Source organism: Anguilla rostrata, chromosome 5, assembly GCF_018555375.3.
Source record: "Anguilla rostrata isolate EN2019 chromosome 5, ASM1855537v3, whole genome shotgun sequence".
NCBI lineage: Eukaryota > Metazoa > Chordata > Actinopteri > Anguilliformes > Anguillidae > Anguilla > Anguilla rostrata.
In genome coordinates this window covers 42,576,653-42,589,529 of record NC_057937.1, presented here as the reverse complement: position 1 = coordinate 42,589,529, position 12,877 = coordinate 42,576,653, and the positions used below count along the sequence as shown (strand labels likewise).

Here is a 12,877-nt window from a genome sequence, read left to right as displayed (position 1 = left end):
AAAGAGAATCTCAATACTGAGCAGTGCCTAACTCCCCCTGCTGGTGTGTGTGTGTGTGACTGCAGTCCGGTCCCGCAGCCTCCTCTTCTACGACGAGGGCTCGTTGTTGGATGACGGCTATGGCGGCTTCGTAAAGGTGGAGGACACCAACGGGTGGGAGGGGGCGCCAAGCGACTTTGTCGACGGTGGGCAGGCCAAGGATGCCCAGGGGGAACACGAGACCAGCAAGTACCTGAGCAAGGCCCACACGGACATGTTGGACTTTAACAGGACAGGCGGCGAGTTCCTCCACGAAGAAGAACAGTATCACAAAAGGTGAGATCAGGTGCGGGAAGAGGAGATAAAGAGACACTTAATGTTCTGTACTGTGCTGTAAGTATTTACTACAAGGACAGCCGCCGGTGTATGAAGATAGAAGCTTTTGAAACAACAAACAACAGGCAATCCATTGCCTTTATTTCTGATGAGAGCCTTAAAATGGGTCAGACACGACAGAACTTTTCAAAGGTATTTCAGTGATCGTGAGAGAAGACTTTCTAAAGAGCATCTGATAGTGAAGTTCTCCCTTTGTCAGTTATTGGCTTATTGGCTATTGGGTGTCAGCTATCTGCACATTGTGTAGCTCTCTGGTGCAGTGACTATACAGTTCTGCAGAGTGAGTGGGAAGCCGAGTTTGGTTGCATGTGCGTTGAAGGACACGAGTCCAGCTTCACAAATTTACTGGGGGCGTTGCAGTCGTGGGGAAAGCCCACAACTTAACTGTACTGTCTGAGCTGGAGGAATGAAAAGAAAAATGGGGTATAAAAATGTTTGCTAAATGGCCTTTTCTGTCCTCTCCTCCACAGAGAGGCGAACCCTGATGGCGGTGCGGAGTACTTCTAACCGGTTCAGCTGGAGCTGCTGAGCGCAGCCTTCCAGAGACTCCTGATCCCGGTGGAGGCCTCCAGCACCAGCACCGTGCTGCCCCCTCCCAGTGCACCTCTGGCCCCCCCCAGCCCCCCTCTCTCCCTCAGCCAACCCAGAGATACAGTACAGACAAAGGGAGAGAGGGGAAGGAGAGGTGCGCAAGCCCAGCCTAAATCCCCCGACACCCTGACAATTCATAGTAGAACCCAGTAATTGTACTTTTTTATTCTTAATTTCTCACTGCTTCTGTAAACTGAAAAAAAAGCCAGAGCTGATGGTAGCTGGTTTTTCAGGTCCCATGGGAACCTCTGTATAAATAGCTGTTCTGGCCCACTCTTTGTGTGGGCAATTGTGGGTGCAGCTTTTCTGTGCTGAAGAGGTGCTTGACAGAGACGGCTGCAGTGTGCTCTGATAACAGCCAGTATACTCCTGCTACAGTAAAACAGCAGGACAAGGGCACATTGGATGAAGAATAAATAAATGTCTTATTTCTAGGGCAGTGGGCCCTAAGAAATAAACTAGATTGTTTGGATTTTTAGCTCAATGAATTGTCACTATTCCCCCAATTTGTCTCCCAAAATAAACTGCTTACATGTTTTGTTACATAAAGTTCAAAGATTTAAAAATCAAGCGGGAAAAAAATATTTTATGTAATCAATGTAATGCCTGGAGGTGTTCTCAGGTGTAATGACTGATTCAATCAAACCCCATCTATAATATCACAGCCTTCTGTTGTCACTAGGTCTGTGTTTAACTTATTCAACTTTAATATTTTCTACAATCACACCCACATGATTATGTTTTGTGTCCGTATTGCACTTTTTCCATTTAAAAAGAATCATGGATTGGTATACCAAAGTGCCTTCAAGCTCCTGTTCAGTACTTCTTATATCCTGTTTTAAGGTTGCCTTCAACAATAATGTTTCAATTTTCTTTTATCTAAAACCCAACACAAGTATTTTAAGGAATTCGTAATCACCTGTAAACTGCAATTTCAATAGCAAAAACATATGTCCAAAAAAACGAAGAAGGATCCTCCTTTTTCTTTTGTAAATAATAATGACGATGTAATGTTTACATGATCTTTCTTCATAACTGTTAAACAGTTTGCCAACATATATTTTTATTTCTGTATTAAGAAAGTTTTGTATATAGAGGAGTTTAAATAGTCACATGTAAATATACATAAAACCAAATTTAAGATTTGATTACCACATTATAAACATATCTTAACTAAAATAACTGGAAAAAATTTCACATTGTCCACGTACATGTCCATTATATAGGTCAACCCAATTCCACTTTTGGCACATATCCTAATATTCTATAGATTTCAGAAAATGAATAACCAAATAATTGGTGACACAAAACAATTTGAAAAGTAGTGTTGGTAATACGAGTAAATATAATTTCTATTTTGCTAACAAGAATATATTAAGATGATTATTTACAACAAAACAAATATTTACCACCCTGGCCAACAATGTCTTGTATAGTTCTGTTTATTTTTGTTACAAAAAATATTCTTATTGCATAGGGTAATATCGCTATGCATAACAGCACCAAATACTGAATTTGTCTGTTACAGCAGCTGCTGAGTCTTACAATAAAGAAGAGTTATGATGTTAGCTAGCTGCTTGTAACTAGCGCAGCCCACTGGACCAATGGCCATTCTTTTAGTTTTGTGACCATTTTTGAAGGCTGGCATACATTTTAAATGATGAGCATTACACAGTTAAATGTGAGCTTGATTATCTTTGTAATCAAGCTTACATGTACTGTAATGAATAACACACCTCTGGCAAACATAATAACCACATACTGTATGTAGAAAGAATGTATTTGCCTTTGGAGAACATCCATTTTTTACATTCAACATTAGTTTTAGAGGCCAAAAGTGTATTGACGCAGCATTGCCTTTCCTGGCTTATTTATAATGGTATAATGGCTTTCTGAGAACAAAAACCATATGAAGGAATCGGGCTTGTTAGAGTATCGCCCCATTCATTGAATTTTTTTGCTGGCAAAATAAATGACTAATTGTAAACATTACATTTCTGATTATATAAATGTATTTCTGATGGTGAAAATATTTAGAAATGTTTAAAAGAGAGAAAACATGGGCGTGTCTTTAAATGGTATTGCCACATGAAAAAAGGTTAATGTTTGCTGTCCCAGACAGGGGAACCTACGATTGCCCTGATTGATGGCTAAACTATAATATGAAACAATATTAAACTGCACTGTTATATAAAGGGAAGTAGGATGACTTGGTAAACACCAGTGAGGGAACAGTAATTGATAAGTAACATTAGATGCTCAGTGAAGGCAGCAGGACGAGGCAGAAACTGTGGCTATATGGTGTTAGTGTAAGGTTTTTCTGGTCTACAGTAACAGGTAAATGGAGTCCATAGTCTGTACATTCTGTTCTGGCTTTCAACCTTTTCATCTACACAACTTTTTTACTTCATGACAGTTTTCATGTAGTGTTAGAAATGGAACTGAACCGACAACAAATTAAATGTATCTTGGGCCCTCACCAGCCACAAGTGCTTGTAAACGTATGACCAACATGCTAGTGAATTATATTTTAAACGTTTTTTAAAAGTTCGTATCAGGGGTAAAAAGGCAACTTTTAAAAATAATAAATTATGTGGTGTGTACACTCAAGGACTGTAGGCACATAATATCTAAAAGAAAATAAATAAATCTGCGAATCACTGAATTGTCAGATTCCTGGAATTTCAGTTAACTCTCATTTTCTATTCTAAATGGCCTTTATTCAACAAAACATCTTTTAGATTACTATCAATGTGAAGATAATACTGCATACCTCTGACTGCATAGAACCAAATCACCCACACATATATCAGATTTGAAAACCTTTTTCCATTCCATGTTACCACTGCCGCTACTGTCCCATGGCCTTGCTATTTGTATCATCTGTATATAAAATGAGTGAAATGCTTATACAAATGGGATGTATTTTTTTTATGGAAAATGTATTTTACTATTCATATGACATTGTTCAGAAGTGGTTGCAATGCTTTCATATTGTACTATTGCAAAGCATAAACATGCATGTCTTCATGTGAAGTGCTTAGAATACTTGTGTTGATATTACCTGTGTCTCCTGTCAAGTAGAGTTAGTTTGAAGCAAAATATAAAAATGCATCTGCAAGTCTTTGTCTTTTTATTGCTGTTTCACTGTTGTTTGAGTGGGTTTCTATTAATGCATTCAAGAATCACTCATACATTAGGCCTTATTGTATTGTAAGATGGCCATTGAGCAACACTTCGCTGGAATGGCATTTTTGAAAGATAATTTTGGAATTCAGACAAATTCCGCCTAATTTTACTTCTGCTATCAATGGGAGAGGTAAAAACACAATGCAGGCTAATGACTCAGACATTTGACTCAACCTCAATTTTGTTTCTTTTCTCTCACCTCCAAAACATTGATACCAGTCAAGTGGCCTGTCTCAAAACCTATTAAAAACCCCATTTGTTACCTGTATCCAAAAATAATAAACACAGGTAAAGTGAAGAGATATTTATTTTATTTGTGCAGCAGTCATTCTATGATATACACATGGCTTTTGATTGTTGTATTAATGATGGCTGCCAATATTAAGCCTCCCACCCCATCACCACACACCCTGGTTTAAAAAAAGAAATGCATTCTATGGATGATGAAACACAGTGGGCAGACAACATCACACTGACAACATAACCACATTAGAATTGCTTTGATATAGGGAAATGACAGGGGGGAAATCTTGTCAGAAGAGAAGCTACTCTCAAATCACTCAGAGCAGTACAGTTTAAAACTGTTTAAAACATTCATTTAAATGATATCGTCTTCCATGAGGCAATTTTTATTTGACACTTTGATGTGAGACAAAGTTTGAATGACCACATTCCTTTCAGATGGTAAGATGAAAAAACACAGGGCCAAATTACATGAAATAATTTAGGAAACAATGGATAGCATTGCTTTGAAATAGAGCTTGTTTAATTAGTGTGAGCTAAGAGAGTCAATATTATTTGTTGTAACTTGCCCTCATTTTGATAGCTTGATGAATACTTTGAACAGCAGGCTTATATTTAGCCAGTTTTAATTAATTACTTATTGACAGTGCTTTGTATGCGTGAGTAGCTTGGTTGAGATATTTCTTTTCGTTTTGTGTTTGTGATAAGAAACTGATAATGATTCAAATTTATGAACCATAAGATAATTAAATCTAGAGGGAGGCACACATCAACATACATACATTTTGTCGATTGAAAAATTGACAAACCTGCCATCATGAAATCCATATGGCTCCTCATTTGCGACTTAGCCTAAACACATTTTGAACTTTCTGATATAATTTGAATATCACTATTGCATAAGGAAATAAAGCTAAAAACACTTACTTTAGCCATGAATGATCCAATTGACTGTCATTTAGTTTAGATTTAATTTTTTTAAATAGTTTAGTTTATTTCAGCCAATCAGGTTTAGTTAGAAAGCAAGCAAGCTAGCTTCAACACAAAGATGGTGACCGCTAAGTTTTTAAAAACATATCACATTGGCTGAAATATCATCATGTGTGTTCTTCTTCATATGTCCATTTTGCCCTGGTGTATGAGTATCCTGCAGTTTGCTACTTAGGTCAGAGTGCTTCTTTCCCAGGCAGTGCTCAAGTGAAGTGGTAGTTCTGTAACAGTTAAATCCAAAAAGCTATTGGCCCCTCCATATCCTTGAAATGTAATAGCCACTGCAATGTGGCATTGGCCATATGGACCTTAAACTTGCATATTACACAAATTGCAATTATAATTTCATTGGATCTGTTGTGGATGCATTTGTGAAAACTTGTAAATACAGACCTAAATGTGTATCATTGTTCTTAACTGTATATATTCTTAACTCATAATACACATTATACTAAACTGCTAGCAAACATGATCAATTTAAACAATGCTAAACAGCTCATTCCATGATCCGCTCTTTCCAAGTCCACCTCTGTGCCATTCGGTCTTGCTTGAAACAACCAAGGCAACCACAAGAGGTCATTCTTTCCTCAGGACCTTTAACTTGGGGAAATATATCTGACGAAATGGTATTGTTCTTACCTATGCAATAACTTTGAAGGTAATTGATTAGGTATGGGAATGTGCATGAAGGTTACATATACAAATTTAATAAAACAAATTATGGGAACATTTTTCATTTAAGCAAGCAGGTAACAAAACACCTTGAGTGATGGTGCTTTAACAACTAAATATGTTTAAGCTTATACTATGAAATTACTATGCAAGAATCAATCAGAAATTATATCCTAAACTAGTAACAAATTTACTTGCTTTAAAATGATGTGCTTGCAATAATAATAAAATCATATATGTATGGAATGTATTATTCAAAGAACAAGGAGCAATGCGGTAAGTGCATGGCTCGTATCAGAGATAACATCACAACATGGTCAGTTGTGGAAAAATATTCATATTTATGTATTGTTTGCAGAACATATATGAATAGAATACAAATGTAAAGCTTGGTGACACTGAGATATGACATTTACCAGGGTCAATATCACAATGTTTAAAATAGTTCTCTCTTTGTTGTTCCAAGCCAAACTGAGATAAATAATTAAATGACTAACTAAATAAATAAATATATTGCAGTAGGATGGGTGTTAAATATGCATTAGCCAAACTTCACAATTCACAACAAAGAGCTGCTCAACATAAGAGTGTCACTGTGACAAAATGGGAAAAAAACCTTAGTCACTTGCTGCAGAATTATCCAAGTGGAGGATTAGCTACTGTACATCATAATTTGCTAAATCTAACTTCAGAGCACAGTGCAGTCAACCTTCATCGACTGTACCTTATTTTCAGTTGTAGCAGGCTACAATGAAGGACAATCCTAGAAGATGGGAAGGTGAGAACAGACTTCATTCTAGTATACTGACTTCAATTTTTGGAGGTTAAGAGGCAATGTGTTCATTTGCCAGGCATATGTATAAAACCCTACAATTTTTTTCCCTTGTTTGGACAGCTACCAGGCTGTTACCAGGCTACTGTGAATGTCAAAGCAATGCCCTTTTCATAGGACTTCCAGGGGCATTATTTTGGAGTCATTCTTCAACACTAGAGACAGCATCTCCACAGCTTATGAGCTTCAGATTTAGTCATTGTCCCTTGGTGTTTTTCGACAGATTTATTCTCATCTAGTGCTATGAATAGATATGGCCCTTGTTTTTCACATGACAGGGGATACACAGTGATGCAATGTGATATTAATAATGATTCATTGTATTGAATTTTTGCAGTCCTACCCTCAGCTGCATCGGATCAACTACCATATCACTTCAGACAGGTAACTCTGCCACCCTCTTGCATATAATCCCACCCTGATTGCTACATGGAAGCTGGCATGTACTACACACAAGGATTGGAATATGTTCAGGACTCCTGTGTGACCAACCATGGTTTTCACAGGGTCCATGGGATCTTCAGTGGCCTCAATGATTCAGTACTGCGATTTAACACCTGTGTTATTGTAGGCAGATATAGGGGGGGCGGGAAAGTTTATACTTTGGTTTGTTTTTCAAAAAATGTGCATAGATTAACTGAATTCTCCTCTACCTACAGCTTTAAAAAACTGTATGTGGCCTAATACTTTTGGCATGTACTGTATATTGAATAGCTGGTAGGTAAGCAGTCCAGGAATCTGGTAATGATTAGTATGCCAAATGTATACCTTCAGACACCTTACAGAATGAGGTCAAAGCTATTGTACTAAGTATAGCAGAGTACTGATCACCTTGTCTGGGCAAATACTTTTGAGTCTAACCTTCAGAAGCTTCATGTTATACAAAATAAAGCCTGCCAGTTTGTACTGGGGTGCTCCTATGAGACCCCAACATTTGAAATGCATAATGACCTAAAATGGTCAACAGCAAAGTGGAAGCTTGATGCAAGAACATTTTGTCTTCTTCATAGAATCATTGAGTCCAAGGAGCCCACTAACATACATCATGAGCTTCTCTTCACAAACACAAGACATAATTACACAACTAGATAAGCAGTGTTTGGACAAAACTTGACTTAACCTAAAACAAAAACAAACTGTGGGAAGCATACATTTATACATTGTGCTGTATAGCTGTGGTAGGGCTTATCACCAGAAGCACAATTAACTAGGGAAATGCAAGTTTTCAAAAGACAGGTCAAGAATTTCAGCCAATACTATTGCCATTCAGTGAACTGGAGTTAAAAAATTCAATCAAATTTTATATTTGTATAGTACCTTCATGTAATTGTTATCGGTTACTGATATTTGTATGTATCTTTAGTGTATTTGTGAACTGAGGAAGAACAGTTCAATGGAACTAATGGGTTGCCAAACACAAAAAACAAATAAATAAATAAACGGCTCTGCTTTTATTAGGGAAGTTTACATGAAACATCGTGGCTGCACATTTGAGCCCAGACTCCATAACTGCTCCCATGGATCAATAAACAGCTTCGCTTCAAGCACTGAAACGGCTCCTGTACTGTGGCTAGCTGACTGTCTGTGAAGTACGGCTTTGCAATGGGTCACCCAGAGCAGAAGTCAGTCAGCTGTACAGTATGTGACTCGCGGCCTCACAGAACGTGAGATGGCATGTAAAAGTCTGCTTAGAAGATGACGTTGCCACTTTGGAGCAAGAGTAAAAGTACCATCTATTACCCAAGCTGGGGACCTGGGTCTTTTGCTCGGTAAGGTAATTATATTTTGCCAGGTAGTCTGCAGATGGTGAGGGCAGTGGATAACACCTGTCATCAAAGCTAAGGCTCTACAGTCAATTCCAGCTGTTTAATCACATGAGACAATACTGACTCCGTGATGACTTTATTTCACGATATACAGATAGGAAAGAACATTGGGGACGCAGATGTCAGGCAGCTGGTCCTGTCAGTACAGATGGGGAAGTGTCAATCACCCTGCCTTTGTCCTTGTGCAATTCAGCTGGAGGGCCAATCAACAGAACAGTAAATAAATATCGTTTTAAAAAGACAGCTTGTCTTTTCCCCCCAAAAAAATAAACCCAGTGTGTATATTACGGCATGCCTTGCCTTGCTACATTCCGCAAGGAAGGAACACACAGACACACATTTGTTAAATGCAGTGCTGTGCTCCAGCAGGCATTCTTTAAAACTTAAAATTTATGAATGATGTAGTAAATGTACATAAAAATGAGTAAGAATCATACAAAAAAGGACCCAGATTATTGTTCGATAGAACACAGAAGTCTCTGCAGTGGCAGTTGTCGGTATTTGAGTGAAAAGGCTGCGCAGCCACAACCCAAAGTTACCCTGTTCCCTCTGTGGAGACTTTATTGGTGTTTTGGGTCTGTTGAGGCAGAGTGGAGTCGGAGAGGTAGTTACTTAGTTAAAAGGTAAGTTGGTAAAGTGCCTCTGATTGTCAAAGTCATTTCAGGTCCAAGTGAGAGGTGCGAGGCTGTAGGGCCCGGCGCTACGGTTTCCATGGAAATGCCAATTTAACAGTCAGCACACCTGCTAACCTCTAAATCAGTTCCTGCAAAATCCCCCCGCTGGTCCCAAGTGAGGCCTGCTCCATGTGTTAGATACTAGGCAAGGATTTAGGAGTCTTGTTCAAATGCAAATGAGTATAAAAGAGCAAAGGCTCAGACAATCCTCTCAGACAGTTTCAATCCAAGAAAAGTAACACGGGAGGAGTATCTACAGGGTAGACAGACCCTGCCCGATCATTCCAAAAATATGTAACAGCTCTAAAAGAGCGAGGCAGAATCATCACTCTCGCATACAGACACACATAGTCTTATGAAAATGAAAGGCCAAAACCATTACCTTCTTTCTGATGTGAGAGTCCTTTGAGTCTTTTGTCAGAGGGCATCAAGTGAGAATGAGGATGGAATTGAAAGACAGACTCAAATTAGGCATCTTCTTTGCATATGAGCCCATTATGAGGCCATCAGACTCCAGGGAATGGGAGACTGAGCAGTCTATCACGAAAGATCGCACCCCTACACCAACTCATTTAGTAGAGCTGAGAGGAGACTCAAAGCTTTCGATTTAACCCATGCCTGCCTGCATGAGTGGACAATACAGCACGTGTCTCACGCAGGCTGTGCTACACATGTACATCACAGATTTCCATGCATTTATCTAGTTCTAAAAACAAACTTTACCTGTGATACAGAATCACTACCTCTCACAGAAACCAAATGTCAACTCAAATCTAGTATAGAATTGAAGTAAAATATAAAATTACTAATATTATTTATCTGTTCCTCAGTTCCAATTTCCTGTTTGAGATAATAAATGTTGGATGGTGTTTTTCTTTACTTCTTCTATGTTGTCTCAAACAAAGTGCCTGCTTGATTAAAGCACATCACTGTGAAGGATAACACCAGTTTAGAGTACAATATTTTACCTGTAAATTAACCTAACAAATTATATCCTTAAATTATATTCTTCCAGTGAAGTTTGAGCTAACGCAATAAATTCAATAGCAGAAGGATGCAACGCAACAATGTACAATTTTATACTATAACTCATCCAAATACTTACAGAGGTAAGAAAAAACAGTTCTACTGTAGAACAAATAAGTGGCCTGGTGCATTAACAGTCAATGCGGTTAGTGTCAGCATAGGTGACTGTGAAGAAGGCTCTCTTTACTCACTATAATGAGGGTATTGGGTGCTCTTTGATCACTTTATGCAGCAGATGTAAATGTGGGTTTAAAGTACACTCAGAATAGTGGGTGGACCTCCTGTTACAGATTCAAACATATTTCCTCAGTGAACTGGTAATATATTTGGTTTGAGGTATGAATTTATTGGAAAAATGCATTATTACTGCAGCAAGGCCTGAAGAAACTGTATGTAGGTCAGCATTACTTCTTTGGGGTTGGAGGGATCCCTGGAAGATTTAAATCAGCAGTACTCCACTTTCTGACATGCTACTGACTTGTTTGACCCACATGGAGAAGCAAATGTATTATTCAAATTCATCCTCCTAAAACCTAAGCAATTCATTTTTTCCTCTGTAGGTTACATAAGTCTGTTCTTAATCTCAACACCTGTATATTCTACTATGCTAAAACATCCCTTAAAACTGAAATAAATAATATTTTGGAAAATATTTTCACAGCAACATGTTTGCGTCATCCAGGTCCAGGACACTTGTATAATGTCAAAAAATTATTAAATACTTAAATCTTTTTTCTGCCAGGCCTTACAAGGATATTATCTGCAAACTGCACTGAAGAGATAGCTTGTTCTCACCCACTACGGGAGCACCATTGGTAGCCAGCTGAACTGCGACCTCACAGGATCCTCAATTGTCTCTGTATTCATTGAAATGGATGATTCACCTTCTCATCCACCCAGCAATCTGTCAGACAGGAACGCATTGCAGTATCTTTCTGTAACATACTGAGTTTATGTGCATGGGAACAGTGGCCATTCCTACAGGATACGGACTTGTCAATATAATTAAACTCTAATTAATGAAATTGAAATAGTAATTATTACATTGCCAGACCACAAGTTTAATTTTCATCTGGCTGTAAATAATAAACCAATTGCTTAATAAAATTATTTTTGTTTGTAATATTTAGCTATTGCTCATCATTTTGGATTTTGTTTTACTTATAATTCTCTCACTTAAAAAAAAATTAAGAAAAAAAGGTTGAAAGCATAAATTCACATGGGTTTACATATAAACCACTGCACTGCACTGCACCTGGTTTACCTGGCACATTAGTGTTACGGACATGGCTGCCAGTCGTAGCTTGGCCACCTACCAAAAGTTCAGACTGTCAAGCCAGGCATCATCTCATGGTCAGTTTAAAGCCTGTATTAGAATGAAACGCAGAGTCTGGGTGACAGGAAAGCCCCATATTTAAACTACATGCATCTCTCTGCTGTGACTTTACTCTTACTTTTATGCTCGCCACAGCAAGAATGCATATAGTAAGGCTCCCAAAGACATAACGGTACTTGATCCCCTAAATATGATAATATCAACATAAATTAAAAAGAAAAAATATTTTTGCATTATCAATGTTTTACATATGGCTAATCTACATGGTAGCGGATGAGTTCCCTAGCCGAATACGTACGTAGTAGAAGACTCGTCTTTTGGATGAATGACACTACAAATAAATAAATAAACGTGGCATTAGAGTAGGCAAAATAAAAAATAGTATAAAACTCTTAAGCTGAGTGTACCATTAGTGACTGACAATGATAGCCTACTTACGTAAAACATTGCGAAAACGCTGGCTTTTTAACGGAACGTTAAAGTTAGTGATTTGATCTCAGAACACAAGGAAATATCAGAACTACCTGTTTATCCAGTTTAACGACTTTCCTTACACAATTACGAAATTCTGTCCAATGAAATCGCTCCTTTGTTTCTCACCACACCCTGTTGGTCGTTTGAAATGCGCCTGTGTGAAAAAATAAACAATAAATATAAGATGGTTCTCAGTTAACTATATGTTTCCACCTGGCTGAGGTGTACACCTAAATATTATTTTTACTAGGACTACTGAGAACATGACACCGTGCCATAGCTGAACATACGTCAGAAGATATGGAAATGTTCATGTAGCCTATATTAGGTGCTACAATTATATAGAAAGTCGCACACATCTGGGACTGTTATAATAGGGTAGAAGCCTATGTAACTGGAAGGATCAGTCTCAGCCCCCCTCGAGCGTCACCACAATTCAGCGATCGAGTTTATTGCGTAAAGAGAAGGTAAAAGGAAGTTCAATGGTCATTCAGCGGTAAAATGCCTGGGTGATTTATTTGGATGCAGTCACCTGACAAGGACCAAAAACAGAGCACTGGTCATACTGGGCTTACAGACAGTTGCTGCTTAGCACGCGTGTGGCAGAGTTTCTGCTCTGAATGCAATTGATGTTTTGCACTTGTGCCTC

The 12,877-nt window shown here is 38.2% G+C and overlaps 1 protein-coding gene and 1 long non-coding RNA gene across 2 annotated transcripts in view; one reads left to right on the top strand and one right to left on the bottom strand.

Annotated features, from left to right (window-relative positions):
• creb3l1 (cAMP responsive element binding protein 3-like 1) overlaps nt 1-4,087 on the top strand; it is a 39,397-nt gene extending 35,310 nt beyond the window's left edge. Inside the window, exons 11-12 of the mRNA XM_064336315.1 lie at nt 66-315; nt 846-4,087. Of these exons, the coding sequence (XP_064192385.1) occupies nt 66-315; nt 846-882 (287 nt within the window). The 3' untranslated portion in view covers nt 883-4,087. The remainder of the gene's footprint in view (nt 1-65; nt 316-845) is intronic.
• A 5,714-nt stretch (nt 4,088-9,801) lies between these two features.
• Nucleotides 9,802-12,352, bottom strand: LOC135255311 (uncharacterized). The gene is made up of 4 exons (XR_010330153.1): nt 12,193-12,352; nt 12,053-12,085; nt 11,735-11,784; nt 9,802-11,322 (listed from the first exon to the last, which is right to left on the bottom strand). It is a non-coding gene; the product is annotated as an uncharacterized LOC135255311 (long non-coding RNA).
• Nucleotides 12,353-12,877: the final 525 nt, after the last annotated feature.